Consider the following 17,953-nt stretch of genomic DNA (forward strand, 5'->3'; position numbering starts at 1 on the left):
TGGGCCTTTGTGCCCAGTCTCAGAGATTGCCCAATAAAGCATGCACTCCTTGTTCAAAAGGTAAACAGGTGTCTCAGAACTCTGGGAACCTTCTGGAACCCAGGTCTAGGCACCGGGAGTCTTACATGGCAGCTCTGTGCAACCCTGTGAACATTGAAGGAGGAGGCTGTCTAGCGTCTGTGGAGGAGACTTGGCCAGGGTTGGGCGAGGCAGAACCTGGCTGTGAACAGCAAGGAGCTGGTTCTGAGTGTTTCCTTGTAGGCCATAGTAATCATGTGTCACATATGAAGCAAACTCCAATTCAACCAGGTCAGAACTCACATCATTTTGGTCAGAACCCCATCGAGCCCAGTCAGAACACAGTGCAATCTAGTCAGAGTATAATTCAACCATGTAAGAATTTAGTCCGACCAACTGAAAAGCCAATTCAGCCTGACCACAACTCAGGTCAGCCGCAGTTCTCCCACCCAAATGGACAAGTTCTTAAATTAGAAATTGACAGAAAGCCAGTGTCTGATAACAGACGTGTCTGTCTTAATGATTCATTCAGGTATGACCAATATCCAACGCGTTTGATTGGGCAGAAACCTCTGAAGACCCAGGCCTTGCCTAAAATGGGACTGAAAGCATTACCTGACCTGAGTTCCCACAGACAGGAAGCTGTTTTCAATCAGAGCCCACAACTCTTAGGACAAGTACATTTAGTTCAGGACCAATACGCTCCGAGACAATACCACCCCAACTCTCCTCAGAACTCCACCCCTCAACGAATAGGACATAAACTTTTGCACTCTCCCAAATCCAAGAACACAAATCAGACAGTGGACCATTATCTTAATTCTCCTTCGGACCATAACTCATGTCATCATGAGGGACAGTCTCAGTGCAGTCCTGGCATTCCTGGAGATGTCTTCAAGCCATCAGGGAAGAGCAAGTCCAAGCCACGCTCTTTGTCTTCAGTGTCTGAAACAGCCAGAGAGTGCCTGCAGTCGCAAAAACTGACCACTAGGAGTCGCAGCGACGTCTGCCCTGATGTCATTTCTATGGTTCCTTCCATACATGTCTTGCATAGTAAAAAACACATGCCTTTTGTGCTGGTATCTCCCAAAATGGAAAGACAGCAAGGTGGTAAAAAAGGTAAGAAGGGAAAAATATGTTTTCAGTGTGAGTTCCACCAAAAAATGAAACCAAAACAGTATCTTTTTGGTTAGGAGTGAAGCAGTGCAGCAGGGGCTTAGAAGACCCAGTAAACTAAGACTAAATTGAGATGTTTCTTTCCTAAAATGTTTCTTTTCAATGACTGTATAATTTCATTAATTCTCTTTAGAGTACACATATGGTGCTCCAGTGTGAAGGGTGGCTTTTGTGCCTGTAAGATTGTGTGGTGATCTTAGCTTTTGCAGTACATAATGATCTAGTTTTGTTTGTGTTTTCTGATTTTCAGGCCAAATCCCAGTGGTCTTTTATTTTTAACATAGATGGTTTTGACCTCTACCGCTTTCTTTAAAACCACCCAGTGCCATAAATTTGGATTTGACTTTAGTTTGTGTTTAAGCTTCATTAAAACAAATGGTTGTTTGAAACAAAGAAAACAGAAAACATGTCAAACTGCCATTGAGAAACACTTGTCTGGTCAGTGTCTGGAAAAACACATTCTGACAATGTCCTCATTCACACCAAAGCAAATGCTTTACGACGAGATTTATTTAAAAGACGACCATGACCCTCCTCCACGGGTAGAAAAGAATGTGCTGCTGTCGCAGTTGGAAAGGTCAGCCTAAAAGAGTGCATAGCAGCGGAGAGGTCAGAGGTCAAAGGGCAGGAGCGTGTGCGGCGCTCCAGAGGGGGAATTCCAGTGCTCCTCTTCTCTTCTCTAGCTCACTCCTCTCACTAGCAGAATGAGGGCATTCATGCCACCATAGAGTGAGACAGAAATAACACCCCTTGTCTCTCTCTCTCTCTCTCTCTGTTTCTCTGCCGTGCAAGAGGGGACTGTGGACTGGGTGGAGTTTCTATTGAACTGGAGGAAGACTGACATTCTTCTATGAGACAGGGTCATAACTTTAAAAAGAGACAGATTATGCAAGTATGCGTATTTAGGGTAGACGACACTTTGTCGCGAAATGCACTGATCATAAAGCGTTCATAATGACTTCATGATGCATCAGGAATAGTGTAAAACTTCTTTACAATTCTGTGTTGTAAAATAATCCCTGTGTCTCATTTTCAGTTAAACTAATTGATTCATGTAGACAACCCATACTCCAGAGTGCTTAGGTTGGAATGCATTGTGTAATGGCGCCCTCTAGAGAAGCAGAATATGTTTGACGGGCATATTAGTGTTACTGATGGGATTTTTGGGGTTCTTTAAAACCAGATGCTAAGATTTACCCACAGCTGACTGGAAAATTGACCTGAAATCTTTGTGGACTGTGTGTTTTGTGTCATCAAATGGTTAATTCTGTAAGACACTGCAGCAGATGGCACTGAGGTCAGAGGGAGATTTTGAAATGTGCTTGTCAGAAAGGATCAGAACTTCACACACATGTACAGACACAGACACAAAAACACACACATTACACACACACACACACACACACACACACACACACACACACACACACACACACACTCACACAGACAGAATCTCTTTGGGTCCGTAGAATATCAAAGAACAGAATGACAGTCAGGGAGTTCTCACACACACAGCATGTCAGACAGACTGAGCCTTCCTATAGAAATCTCTAGAATGTGCTCTTTAACTGTCACCCAGTGAGTTTGAGATTTAAAGCCCTCTGAAGAGGAGAGAGGATTTTTTTTAGTTGAGAAGAATGAAATAATGTATACTGTATCTATACAGTATTAAAAAATGGGTCATGTTCTGCTTTAGGTTCAGTTTCTACTCACAGAAAACCGTGTTAAGTAAACTGTAGAGTTTTTTTTGGATTATGCAAATTTTTTTTAGTGTGTATATCATTTACACTTGTCAGAGTAAATGCTGTTCTGAGAGCACTTAACAACAGTGCCCTCTACCAAGCAGTTGTACCTACGCAGGTGTTGTGAACAATTCTGAAATAAACCTGAGACTAAGCCTATGAAGTCTATGTGGAGTGATCAACACTAGGAAATTTGCAGTATGGACATGGTTCATTGAAAAAAATCACTGTTAATGCTTATGATTTAGTCTCTCACAATTATTCAGCTATTAGCCTAATTCTACACTCCAGCTGTACACATAAGCTGTTTGGTGATTTGTTGCTGAAGCAATTTTTCTTATTTCAATAAAGATGTCCAGTCTGGGAAAGCTGACACCCAGAGCCCAGCCACAGTCAATGGAGTGGACAGAGAGCTCCAGACAGTCCCTAGTAATGTCCTCTCAGCGACCCAGACACAGAACCTTCCCCCTGGGCACAGAGCCCTCTCACAGGACCCCACCACCAAGAGTCTGCTTCAGCTGGGCATGGCTTGTCTTCCAGGTAATTATGGCTGTAGTGGTAAGTAGGGGGTGTGACAGAAAACTGTGGTTCTGTGGTCCATGGCTCAGTTCAGGGTACAGGTGAAGCAAGCCGAGGATTTTCTTTTCTTTCACTGAATGTGATACCACACCAACACATATTCCCAGTACAGGAGAACACTCTACTCTGTTTGCGTTTTTGATCATTAAGAATAACATACAATCATAATTTAAAGCTGGTGTGGCTTTATTTTTTCTTTTCATTTCTCACTGTGAGAACACATATGCACAGCGCTCAGTCTGGGGCGCGTGTAGGCTGTGACAGAGGGGATGATTAGAACAGTTTCAGCAACAGCGTCGATTGAGTAACCATTTTAAATAAAAGAACGAAATACGTGTCATCATTTTTGAGACCATAAATAATATATGTTACACTGGAACATATGAATAAATGAATATACACATATACATACTGCAAAAACGAACAAAATAGATCTATAGATCTAATCTCCAGGCTTCATGAAGCTGGAAGTAGTTTTTCTTACATTGAAGTCCCTGTGAATTGATCTGAGGAAGGTTAAAAGAGTCGTTATTATTTTGCAGTCGTCACGTGCTTCTTTTCTTCTTAAATGCCGAATTCGAGGGACAGTCATAAAACTGAACCCCCTCCTGCCTCATTCAAATCACCGGCGTGGCAGTGCTTTGGGTCTCGCCGTTACGGTCATGAACAGCCTTAAAATAATTGTTGCTCAAGTTTAATTTTCTTATACTCTTTGTCTAAAAGAAGAACCTTAAAATAAAAGATGTTAAAGATAACCTTTCTTTCATGTTCATTCCTTGCTGTTTGGATGAAGTTTGTTCTTTTTGTGTGAATTTTTATATGCTTAAAAAGACAGAAAACTTCAGTTCTGAGTTGGTTGAATTTTCTGTCAATCCAAACTGATATAAACCAAACTGGCCCTAAAGCTGAGGTAAAAACCGAACCGTGAATAGGGTGAACTGTTTCACCTCTACAGATGACCAAAATCTGTTTAATCTGTCTGACTTTAGAACAGCTGCTTGGGGCACCCATTTGATAACCTGAGTATGGTTAGGCTCTGAAGTTTTTGTGTCTTTCTTTGTGTGTTTGATTTAATAAAAGCCAGAGTGTGTGTTATGAGAATTTCTTTTACAGCGGTGCCAGATAAATACGCTTGCATGCTCTGTCATTTGTCTAAATTAGAACCCACTAATCTTGACTAATGTTACTAACTGTGCCTAACTACTGTTGCCTTTGTTTATCATTTTAACAACATACTCCTGAAACACTTACATACTTAATCTTTCTCTCTCTCTCCCTCTCTCTCTCTGCCATTCTTTCTCTCTCTCTTTAATGGAAACCAAATCTTCTTACTCTGCACTCTCTTTTTTAAACATCGTTTCCGACAACAACAAGCTTATGCTTTACGCTGACCTCTTCTTTTTTTTTCTTTTTAATTCTTTCCATCTCTGTCCGCAGGAGGTCGTGACCGCTCGGGCCGGGCTGTGGTGGAAGTTTATGGGGACAGAAAGGGGTGGTCATTCCCTCTGCTCACCCCTCTTGAACTCTGCAAACTTTTGCTTTACCTGCACTCTGTGCCCAGGTACTGTTACCTCAGTCTTTACTGTGCAACAAACCCAGGGATCATCACTTCATCATGTTATCACTTTAAAATATTGATAATACTTGTCTCACACAGTGAATAGATGTAAAGACAGAAGAGTGCCTAACTCAGTCAGTTATTTTAACTACTTCATTCAGTACTATCTGAAACCCTACTCAACTTTATTCGGTACTATACTAAATCCTATTCTACTTCATTCAGTACTGTATGAAACTCTAATCTACTTCACTCAGTACTATATGAAACCCTACTCTACTCTATTCAGCACTATATAAAACCTTGTTGTACTCTATCCAGTACTATATTAAACCCTATTGTACTTTGTTCGGTACTATACCAAATCCTATCCTACTTCGTTCAATACTATATAAAAACTTATTGTACTCTATTCAGTACTATATTAAACCCTATTCCCCTTTGTTCGGTACTATACTAAATGCTATTCTACTCCATTCAGTTCTATAATAAACCCTGTGGTACTGCATTCTGTACTATAATAACCTCTGTTATACAGCATTCAGTAATATATTTAATTCTGGTATACTTCACTCAGTACTAGAATAAACCCTGCTATTCCTGGTGCAGTAATGAGCCAAACCCACTAATACTTAATATGAGACTTTAGTACTTAATGCTGTGATTTGTAAGTGTGTGTGTATTTTGACCAGAAGATGGCAGTAAGAGCCTATCATCTAAGCCATCGTAAACTCTCCCCAAAATACCTTACAGAGTTTGAGAAGGATTAAAAGCAGATAGTTCATGTGGATTTAATTTAAAGGATTATTCTAAGAACAGCCCTCACTCTTAGACTGAAGTATTCCTATGTTCTCAAACACCCAAATTTCCCTGCCTGGGGATTAATAAAGTGTTATCTTATCTTACCTGAAGCATTTTTTTTAACTTTTTCTGGGCCATCCTACACACCTGTACTGTTTAAGCAACAACAAAATCACACAGTAGAGAACACAGCTAAGGGTTTGAGGGCAATGTTTATCCTGTCAAAATCACTCTTGGTTTTCTCATGTCCAGCCTTGGCCAGGGACCACACAAACTTAAAAAAAAAAAAAAAAATCTTACACTTATAAAAATCACTCTTAAGGTCAGTCTCTCTCTCTCTCTGTCTCTCTTTCTGTCTCTCTCTCTGTCTCTCTCTCTCTCTCTCTCTCTCTCTCTCTCTCTCTCACTCTCTCTCTCTCTTTCACTCCCTTCATCCGGCCACTTTCAGGAATATACAAGCTATAAATGACAGTCTTTGTGAAGTTGCAGGGGAAAGTTTTCTCCACCCTAGCCCATAACCCCCACCCCTTTTTGTTTTTCCTGTTTGGTCAAACTGGTTATGAGTCTGTTTAGCACTGGCCTCCTGCTTTGTGCAGTGCTCATGAAAACTTCAAAGCCTCCGTCTGTCCTTCTCTCTCTCTCTCTCTCTCTCCTTCCTCTCTCTTTGTTTCTCTCTCTTTGTGTGTATAGGCAAATTATAACACAGTTCTTTTCTTTTAGTAGTCTAAGGAAAGAGTAAGGGAATGTAATTTATATGTCTATATATGAGAGGGCAAGAGAGAGAGAAGGAGATGTGTGTGTGTGGTGTGTGTGTGTGTAAGGAAGAGCTATTGCGCGATATTTAGTCCCACACACAGACTCGGAATATAAACTGAGCCTTCAAAACATTAAAGATTTCCTATGTAGACAGATCCTGGCTATTATCATTATCATTATCATTATCATTATTATTATTAGTAGTAGTGGTAGTAGTGGTAGTAACAGTAGTGTCAGAGCTGTGTTGTTGTTGTGATGGTTACTAACACACTGTGGATGCACAGGAGAGAGGTGCGTGACCTGGGACTGACAGTAGTCATTGATGGCAGGAAGAGCCTTCCTCCTCCAGTCTTATACAAGGCTCTGTTATTGGTACAGGTGAGCTCTGCTCCACTGCTCCTCTGTAATAAACAGCAAAACACTGACATTATCATAAAACATTGCGTGCCTTGTGTCTCTGTTAAGTTTGGGCTGACTGCCTAAATATTACATAAAAAATACAGTCGTGGCAAAATCTACCCACTGTTCTCTGTTCATGCAAGTCTTTTGCTTTTGAGTTTACTCTTCTAGGTTGTATTATTTTCTACTATAATTAAAGTCTCAAAATCCCACTTTTTTGGGGGGTGTCACACAAACATCTAAGTTAGTTGCTAATAAAGCAAAGATGTACTGCAGTAATTAAAGACTTCACAGTGACATTTTACAACACACATACACACATTCATACACACACACACACACACACACAACTCTGAGGCTTGTTTCTGTTGTGTGTGTTGTAGGAGCAGGCACTCCATGCAGTACACAGTATCCTGCTGTTGGTGGATAAGGAACACAGCCCTCGACCAGAGAGACAGCCTGGCTTACAGGTCAGTCTAAACACAACGCCTAGTGGATTTGTGTCCACGTTTACAATAGTCACACATATCAGAAAGCGAGAACAAACTTTTCAGCTACACTAAGACAGTTTCAGGCAAACAGCACAGCAAGAAACAAGTCAACATGAAACCCATGACACGTTTTTTTTTTCTTTTATAAAATGATGCTGCCTGTAAACATATTTCTGTGTCAGATGGAAGTGGTGACATCTCTCAAGGCTCTACATAAGTCTGTTGATGGACAACAGCTGACCTCTGACATGGGCGGGACTTTCCCCTACAGTCACAGTGACTGGCTGCAGTTTTATCAGGTAGGGAAAAGTCAAGTCTCTTCTGTAATCCAAATGATAAAGTGGTTTTTTTTTTGTTTTTTTTTAAAGTTTTTCCTTTACTGAAAATATGTTTTGAAAGTATGTTTTATTTTTTAAAATTCAGTCTGACATAAATACATTACTTCAGACCTTTTTTCCACTTCATTGTTCAGTGTGTCTGAATCTGCTGCTTTAAGTGCTGCTGGCTGGACCAGCTCTGGTAGCTCTGGAGTAATACATATTAAGCATTGAGCATACTGATCAGGACGTGGCTACCGGCAGCAGCATGAGGGTCAAATGTCCTTACAAGACTTATCTGAAGACAAACCTCTATCCTTAGATGCTGTAATGAGACTCTGAAGTGCACAGAACACAGCTCATGTATGTATATGTGTGTGTTTGTGTTTTTGTGTGATTTACAGAAATTGTCACTCTTTGAGTTGGACTTGCGAGAGTCGACATCATTGCTACAGAGGGCCATTGTGAGGCTGAGCTGTGCCACGAACACCGATACTGCCCAGGTACTCAATACACCCCAAAACACAGACACACGGATATTCATCAATACACCCCAAAACACAGAGACATGGATATTCCTCAATACACCCCAAAACACAGACACACGGATATTCCTCAGTACCCCCCAAAACATACACACAGGTATTTCCGATTACACCCCCCCCCAAAAAATACAGGTATTTCTGATTAGACCTAAAACAAGTGCACAAATACTTCTCAGGTATCTGACTCCAGAATCATCTGCTCTCTTTTGTTTAGCCCAGAAACTGGCAAATGTTTCTGCTCCACAGACATCATGTCTGTAAATACTAAAATTTTGAATTTGGTTTCCTATCCCAAAATTACAGGACGTGCAGCGATGTATCCAAGACCAAAAGAGCTCAATGAAGGAAGTGCTTGAAGACACGCAATTGGTCACTTTGCAAAGAGAGGGTGGGGCCATGCTGGCCAGAATGCGAAAGGAAGAGATTCGATTGGCTCAGTCTGAAGATTACAGGTATGTTGTTTCGGGTTAATCAGAAACTCAGGGCTAATTATCTTAAACAACATATAATGTGTGTGTTTAATATACCACATACAACAAATACTGAAAATATGACAAGGTGGAAGAGTTGGGTTACGACAAGATGCATACATATGGAAAACACTTCACCATGTTACACTTCATGTGAATGTTAATGGATGTTCCTTTCTCAGTAACTTAATGAATTCAGTTTCCCTCGGTTTGTTTCTTGTAAGACACACAGCGACAGCCTTTTGAAATTTAAATTGTGTGTGTATGTGTGTGTGTGTGTGTGTGTGTGTGTCTTTACAGAGACTCAGTGGAGGAGGTGACATGGCTGTATAATCAGGTGGAGGAAGGAGTACATACCCTAGTTATGAAGTCTAACCAGTCACTACAGCATCTCAACCAGCTGCTCCAAATCAGAGAAACAGAGGACAGACTCAAAGAGGTGAAGTTCAGAAAAATCCTGTAAAAAGTTGACGAGGTATAGGATAACACATCAGAAGAAATGCCTACACTCTCCACTTAGTTTCCCAACACTTTATGTCTAGAAAGATACAACTGGGCATCAGTCCAGAGACTTATCTGTCTGGACATGAGAGCCTGTGCTACATGACCAGGTCTGCAGTTTAGTGCAACACTGAAGTTAGTTACCAAGGCAGCTTACCATCCTTTACATAACATGTAAGAAACAATGTGGTGCTCTAAGCAGGTAAGATGTGCTTAAACTTGTTTTAATCCCTTGCAAAAATATGTCAGATTAATAATCACAGAGGGGCCTTGATTAATCGCTGGCCTTGTTTCTGATTTTGCTGGAGCTAAAACATATTCCAAACATAGATGAGCTAAAACAAATGCTCAGGCTGCTTAAATGACCATACAGCTAAGCTAAAAAAGAATCATATATATGAATAATATATATATAATAATAAAAATGGAAATGTAGAAGTCATTATGGTGTAAAACACAACACTAAATACAACCGTAAACACAACACTAAATTAGTTGAGATTCAGTAATATACCAGATTTAAACAGAGAGCTTGCCAGCTTACAAGTATGTGTTTCCAGTCCTACCCTTGACATAATTTTCTATTTTTCAGCACACAGTGAATAATCTTAGTTTTTCTTTTTTTTCAATGACTGCCCTATGGTTGTTCCTCCCAGATTAGGGAGTGGTGTGAGACAGAGGAACAGTCATGGCTAAAGACGTGTAACCCAGCCGAATCCAGCCTGAACACCGCCGAGCAGAGGCTTCAACACTTAAAGTCTGTCTTAGCTCAGGCCAAGGTATGTCCCCAGAGACCAGCGAATGGGAGAATGACGCATGTGTCCCAGTTGACTAAAATGGTGCAGCTTTCTGATATCTTTCCGTGGTGTAGTGAGGGTCTTGAGTCAGATCATCTGACATCACCTGATCAGTCAGACAATTGCTAACATAAAGGGGTGCTAAATGAAAGCTAAAAAAAGCACTAAATTACACTTTGCCTTAGCTGTCAGCATTAGCACTGTCTGGGGCGGATGTTGTTAAGTTCATGAGCTGTCTGTTGTTCTGGGAGGATCAGCAGGACAGGGTACACTCCTTGTCACCACATTTCAGCAGTTTTTAGCATGAGTGTTGTGTTATGTGGTGCAAAACAGATGGCATAGTCATTGTAAATACGTGTTTATTGACTGGGTGTCAGTTCACTGGATAAATCATCAACCTGCACATATGTATTATGACACATTTATCTGATTTGATTCATGATTGGACACTTAAAGGTTTTTATAACCTGTTATAATGCCTGTATATGAAGAGGTTTCTTTAACATGAAACATAATGTGGATACAGATATTCATGTCCAGCTTTACCTCACATACCTAGTTATGTTTCTCATTTGAAGGTAAGCATATACGGAGTTGACAAAATAAAGGCAATACGCAATGAAAAAAGATTTTGGAAACTGATACTCTCTCTCTGGCTATTCCCAGTGTGAAGTAATTTACTGTGATGCAATTTAATGGTGATTAAATAATCACCATTTCATGCTGTGTTAACTGCACATATTTCATATTGAGTTAAAATATTAATATTTTAATTGCATAAGAGATCTAACTGATGTCCGAATTGTCTTACTGGTCACATACACCGCAAAGGGGCTTGATATGTTATGGACAACAGTGTCAAAATGTAATGAGGACATAAGCCAGGAAGAAAAACTACATCAGGATAGTAGTGTAGTGGCTGGGAGCTGTCGCTCACCATCAGGGGCAGACAGACCGATTTAGATTGGTCGCTAAACACGAAACGAAAGTTTCAGAAATGACCTCAGACCAACATCTGTGACCCAGCCTCCAAAGAAAAAAAACAACAAAAAAAGACTCGTGTGTCGTAAACTTCACAAAGATGGTGTTTCCTATAGATTCTCAGACATTGTTTGTTACTCAAGCTTCATGAGCAACAACACAGACCTTCATGCACTGAGCACAAAATTTGGAAAGTGATAAGAAAGTGATACAGCATGATGAATCTTTCTGCCCGGAGGTGGCTTGACATTTTCAGTCATAGCTAAGTCATACTTAAGTATTCACCAGAAATCACATAAATACATTAAAAAAAAAGCTGCAAGACTTTTCCTGGCATCTAGAGAAACTCATTCTGCAAGCAAAAAAAATTATGGCATTCCGTATAGTTAGGGTTGATAAATTACTGGGCTGTAAGGAATTTGAGGTGATCGAATATCTTTATGAGTTTCTCAGTACTTTTCTTTTTCATGCTCTCTTTCTCATAAGGAGCCACCCTTAGAGATTAATCTACTTCTCTTCTGCAGGAGAAAAAAGAGAAAGGAATGCTGCTGGTAAAAGAAGGCGAGAAGATGATGCAGGGACCAGGCTTTCCAGAGGCTGAGGTCTTTCACATCACTCTGACCACTTTTAAAACGAGCATGGCTGCTTTCCTGTTACGGGCCGAACAGCGCAACTCTGAACTGGAGAAAAGTGCCTGTGTGTATCGATTCTGCGATCAGGTTAGTTGGCCAACCAACTGTCATGTCACAGACTTCATATTGTTCACTGCAACACTCAAGAGTTAGTGTCACCAAAACTCAAGACATTATTATATGTTTCATGCACAATTTACTCATGAACTGTTTCATACTGGTTTTAGGCTGTGGCTCTCGCTAAAGAATGTGGGTTGTATCTGGACGACATCGAGACAGGATGCCTCCCCTTGAAGCCCAACACAGGCATGCTGAGGACGTTCGCCGAGAGATTTAAAGACTTTTCACCCCAGCGCTTTCGGGAGCTGAAGAGTAATGTGCTCTCTGGAGAAGACGTGGGAGAGGCTGAAGCTTGGAATGCAGCCTGGGCTCAGTGCCAGAGTGTCAAACAGAGATTGGAGGACAAGCTACAGGCCTCTGATGAGAACCAGGCACCTGCAAAGCCTCAGACGAAGGATTATGGGGTTTTGAAGGAGGTTGATGATGCTCCCTCTCCGGCCAGCTGTGTAAGCATGTGTGAAGCCTATTCTGGACACCCGGAGATGGACCCAGTGGAGGGTGGACCCACTGCAGCCTTGACGCAAAGCAGAGACAGTCGTGCGAGGGAGAGTGATAAGGACACTGTCACGTGTTTCAATCTTCCTTTCAAACCTGAGGGGAAAGTAAAAAAGGGTGCGAAAGCATCCTATGTAGTCCAGGCAAGTACAGACAAAGGTGTAAAAATGTCACTATTGCTGAAAAGTGCAAACACTGAGCCAACAATAGTCCAAATATCACAAAAAAATACAGGAGAGACTCAGACTTCCTCAGGGCTTAGAGCTAACCCTGAAGAGTCAGACTTACAGAGCACAGACAAAAACGAGAAGCAAGATCCAGAGCGGTCTCCTCCAACTGCGACAGCTACAAAAGAAACAAGTACATCAGATAACATACAAATGCAGGTATGGAGAAAACTGCCCAGGGAACACCACAGCGAAGCTGACCTCAGAAAGGTCGACCGAGCGTGCGTCGCTGATCAGTCGCCATGCCGCCCAGTCTTGGGTCGATCTCGCAGCGAGGGCTCTTGCATTAGCATGTTACATCCTAAGGCCGAACTTTTGGCTGTCAACACTTACCAGCGCACGGATGACTGCAAGGTCTTAACGGATGAAGAGGGATCTCGGATCTCACGCCAGGAAAGTTTCTGCTCCAGTGTGTCAAGTCCCAGACAGGGCTGGGATGGTGCAGAGGGCAGAACTGAGAAACGCCCTACTGATCAAGCCTATGATGATGCCTCCATCCCTACAGGTTCTGGTAACGTAGTCTGCAACCAGGACTCCCCAACATTCCTGACAACCCAACAGCCCTCACAACCAGAAGAAACCAGCAGTAATGGGCTGTGAGTAATTCCAGTTTCCGGTTCCACAGTATCGTCCAGTTCAAAGAACATCTGTTGGGGTTTTCATTTGCCTGAGAAATTAGTTAGGGATGAGTGAACTGATAAACAGTTAAAACCAAAACCTGTAAATATACTAAGTAGGTGTGCCTGTTTCCCATAAAATTAAGTCTTTTACATGAAGAGTCTTCTGGGAATTCTCTGGGTTTTAAATAGGAGGAATAAATATTTGTAATACGCACACTAGATGAATTACTAGAGGCAAATTGTGATAGCATTTCCTTCCCCATTTTTTTGGAGCACCCCAGGACAGGAATGCCTCTACACTGTGTACATTTACAACACATTAGCTAGGGGTGTGCCGATCTGATACTCAGTATCGGTATTGGTCCGATACTGGCCAAAATCACTGGATTGGACATCGGAAAAAAAGTAGGCTATAATCCGATACAATCCATTAACCTAAACTATCACGTAAATGCTTAACTAAACTGTGAGTGACATGCTCTAAAGAGGGATGGCCATTAACGTAAAAACGCTTAACGTGGCTTAGAATAGCGTGCAATGATCACCAAATTTCTCTCAGACATGTCTTGTCATAAACACCTCCACCTGTCAAAAAATCAAAACCGAAATCCTATGAGTATGGATGTTATCTTACATTTAGCGTTTTCCTCTCCATTGACGCCCATAAGGAAAAAGCTTAACGTGGCTTAATGTTCCAAAATAGAGTCCAGTGTTTGCCAGATTTGTCTGACACATGTCATAAACACCATCTCCCATCCAAAAACAAAACTAAAATCCAAGGAATATGGTAGTAAGGCCTAATATCAGCCATACAAAAAATAAAATCTATTTGAATAAAAAATCTAAATCTGTGTTAGAGTAATTTATAACAGACACTCAGATTCTCCAAAGTCAAGGCAGGTTAGTTTATTCTCACAGCGAGGAGACAAGTCACACAACGACACAATCCAGCATCACAGTAGTGAGTTGTCTGTCTTCTAGTTTGCATGCAGTATTTATAGAATAACAAAAGCGGTTATAAGATTCTTAGGCGGAGCATGTTAAATGCGTACAACACGGTTATCTTCTTGTGACAGCAGTTTCACTGTTTGCTTTTAACATCTTGCGGTTAGTTGACCTCTCATAGTCCCAGGTCATGTTCTTCTTTCTGCTTAAATGCCCTTAAGTTGAACTTTGTTATAATATTTAACATTTGACACCTCTGCACACGGCATCTTGCATGTTTTGCGCACAATATCTTATATTTGCACACGATATGTTTAATTCGGTTGGTTATACTAGGCCTACATGTCTACCGTCTGAAGAGCATCCTGTGGTTAGTTCACTCACCACTCTCTGTGAAGCGCATCTAGTTTCAGTTCTTCACGTGTCTCAGTTCAGCGTCCCCAGTTGAACTTTTGCTGAACTCTAGTAAAACATGATCATGGCCTTATTACATACAAAGGAATAACATATTTTTCTGACAGTCTATTACATCCAAACTGTGAGTTATTATAGATGTTATGGTAGACAATATAAGCACCATCCCACAGGATCTGTAGGATCTGTACTGTGTCACTATGATCTGGTTATTCTGATTTTTCCAAACAAGTTACAGTTAGCATGTATAGAAGGTCAACCAGAAAAACAGAGTGGATTGCCTCAACTCAGTAACTTTAGACCTGCTCTAGCGCTGAGTGAAAATATCAAATAAGGCACAGACATTTGATTCTGTTTTTTGTAGTAGAGGTAAAGTTGTTTTTTGGGGGGTGCTGTTTCAGTTTATACCTCTGTTGTTGTGGTAGGAAGTTGCAGTGGATTATGGAGGAGCTGTTACAGACGGAGAGGGATTTCGTCCGGGCCCTTAGCTACGTCATGGAGCACTACTTCCCAGAGCTGGATAGGCCTGACGTTCCACAGGACTTAAGGGGACAGCGAGGAAGCATCTTCGGAAACCTGGAAAAGCTACGGGACTTCCACCAACATCACTTCCTCAAGGAGCTGGAGCTTTGTGTACGAGAGCCGTTCCGTGTGGGACGCTGCTTCCTTCGGCACGTGAGTAAACTGCATTCATTCATCTGATAAATATTCAACACCTGCATTTTTCTCTTTCCTCTGAAGAGCCAAGTGTGTATTTTTTTCTTTAGGTTTATATAACTGAATCAGTGGAAATAAATGGTTCCATATACGTATTCTACTAACTATAACATTTTTCAGTGCCCATCAGCCATTTTCCCATTTGCCAGTGTGATGTCATTTCGGTTCTGGTTGCAGAGTCTGAGATGCTCTGCTATCTCTAACACCACCATTGTCTTTCCCTTCTCCAGAAAGACAGTTTTGGTCTCTATGCCCTCTACAGCAAGAACAAACCTCGTTCAGACAACCTCCTCATTAACCAAGGCCAGGACTTCTTCAGGGTGAGAGAGTGCTGGTCTATCCTGATCTATGACTTATATATCTATGACATATATCTATGACGTGTACAACTACCAGTCATGCTGTATTTTCCCCTCTTGTAAGTCTCACATATCATTCATCTTAGTATGGATGAGCCAGGCCAGTGCACACTTCCTCTGACCTCTTTTTAACCTTCCTTTAACCACTTTTTTTAATTTCATACCACAAGATGTGAGGCATTGCCTACGTAGATGCAGGCCTTGTTACGTGAAAAGTATAATGCAGCATTACCCAACCTTGGGGTCGCCTGAAATATCTTACAACTGATCCGAACAAAAAAAAGATACACACACACACACACACACACACACACCTACACACATATATAAAATTAAAAAATAAAGTTATGCACAGCTAACCAACCAATCGTATCCCCCTTCATAGGAATCGAAAGAAAATGAACGAGCAGCGAATGTAGGCCTACTTCAAGAGGGCAATGACAGTTAATGACCGAGCTTTGAAAGCATTGTTTGAGGTGAACCATCTTGTTGCAAAGGCTATGAAGCCACAAACAATTGCAGAGCCTTTGATGTTGCCAACTGTCATTGAAATGGTAAAAATGATGTGTGGGGAGCTGGGTTTCCGCTGAGATTTTTTTTCTTGTCAGTCCCGTGTCTAGAAAGAATTTATTTTACTGTAACAATTTGAAACTTACCGGTCACATTTCAATAACAGTCCATGTTACAAACGCAAATATAATGCACACCAAGGTTGACGAAAGAATGACAGCGACCTCAAACCAGTTTGTCTATCTATTACGAAACATCTGTAATCTGTTTAAAAAAGGTAAGGCCTACATGGCATCAAATGACCTACCAGGTAACACTTAATTTTCTCCACTTTTTCCATTGCGGCAAAGTCCTCTGCTGCCAACTTGATATCAGATGTGTCCAGTGTGTCTTAGCAGCTTGCAATGTGCACAAGCTGCGTCACTCTCTCCTCGTCTGGGCTGTTTGGCTGTCAAAACACAAACATCCTGTTTAAGGATAGGGATAGGGATGTTTGTATGAGCATTATTTTGACCGGCAAGTTTTTATTTTATTGGGGTTTTTTTTTTATAAATTTTACCAGACAAAAACTGGTAATTACTGGCTAACGGAAACCCCGGTGGGGAGGAAGAGGCTCAAAAACTGAAGACAATACCACTCTCTGAAAAGAAGGGTAGAGGCAAGATAGGGTACAATAAATAAAAGATGTAAAATTAACGTTTACTCGTAACATAATATTTCAAAGTAGTCCATGCAAATCAAAACATGTCGATGTTGTGAATGATTGGGGTCAAAAGAGTTTTGGGATTACAAGTGGGGTCACCAGCCAAAAAAGGTTGGGAACTAGGCCTGCACAATATGAGGAAAATCTGCGATGTGTGGTAACATTGTACAATATTTCGATGACGATACGACTGGTGATAAAAAAACAAATATTGAAGTTTTTAATATTGAAATATTGAATATTGAAATTTTACAATTTTATTCTCGTAATATGAATTTTTCTCGTAAAATTACGACTTTAATCCTGTAATATTGCAACGTTTCTCTTGAAATATTATGACTTTGTTTTCATTAAATTATGACTTTATTCTCATTATATTATGACTTTTTTTTCTCAATTACGACTTTATTCTTGTAGCATTACTCCCTTATTCTCGAAATCTCCGAATTTTTTTCCCCTCAATGTGACCCTAATACTCGTAATTCGTAATTTTGAACATGCTTTTATTGAACAAATTGTTCGGCATGTTTTACACACTACCTGTCTGTGTAACACGTCGTCTCTCCTGAAACCATAGCAGAAGTGCTGTTTTTTTTCACCACAAGGTCTTCATCAACCACATTTTCCGTGCTCTTCTCTCCTTCCTCAGCCATTGTGCTAGTTAATCTCGCAGTTGCCATCAAATTGACACTAATTAATCTGAAGGTACTTGACGGCTAGCTGGGGCTTCATCTGATTGACCAAATGGTGTGAATGCATGGCCCATGAATCCAGGGCTCCATCTGATAGGTCAAATGTTTGCATGCTGAATGTGGATGCAGGGCGCATGTTATCAGAATTAGTTTTCTTATTCATTGCGTTTCAGGCAGTCTTTTGCGATATGTTCATCGCGCATGTTCATATCGCGATGACAATGAAAATACTATTTATCGGTCAGCACTATAGGGAACCCCTGGTATAATGAAAGGAAATCATTGTCAATGAGTGAGACAGGGAAAGTGAATCTGGTTGAAGATACCTGTCTGAGCGAACACAGCCTGTTGTATTCAGACCACTGACTGCAGTCGCTCAGTGTAGCAC

General features: G+C 41.0%; 1 protein-coding gene across 1 annotated transcript in view; it reads left to right on the forward strand.

Annotated features, from left to right (window-relative positions):
* The window catches only part of quob (quattro b), a 32,781-nt gene that overhangs the window by 4,835 nt on the left and 9,993 nt on the right, over positions 1–17,953 (forward strand). The window contains exons 3-16 of the mRNA XM_030778196.1: positions 1–1,137; positions 3,288–3,476; positions 4,953–5,076; positions 6,915–7,008; positions 7,413–7,499; positions 7,703–7,819; positions 8,242–8,340; positions 8,686–8,834; positions 9,153–9,291; positions 10,010–10,132; positions 11,656–11,850; positions 11,991–13,201; positions 15,010–15,259; positions 15,532–15,621. The exon at positions 1–1,137 is cut by the window's left edge and continues 826 nt beyond it. Of these exons, the coding sequence (XP_030634056.1) occupies positions 1–1,137; positions 3,288–3,476; positions 4,953–5,076; positions 6,915–7,008; positions 7,413–7,499; positions 7,703–7,819; positions 8,242–8,340; positions 8,686–8,834; positions 9,153–9,291; positions 10,010–10,132; positions 11,656–11,850; positions 11,991–13,201; positions 15,010–15,259; positions 15,532–15,621 (4,004 nt within the window). The remainder of the gene's footprint in view (positions 1,138–3,287; positions 3,477–4,952; positions 5,077–6,914; positions 7,009–7,412; positions 7,500–7,702; positions 7,820–8,241; positions 8,341–8,685; positions 8,835–9,152; positions 9,292–10,009; positions 10,133–11,655; positions 11,851–11,990; positions 13,202–15,009; positions 15,260–15,531; positions 15,622–17,953) is intronic.

The sequence above is a fragment of the Chanos chanos genome, chromosome 6 (genome assembly GCF_902362185.1).
Source record: "Chanos chanos chromosome 6, fChaCha1.1, whole genome shotgun sequence".
NCBI lineage: Eukaryota > Metazoa > Chordata > Actinopteri > Gonorynchiformes > Chanidae > Chanos > Chanos chanos.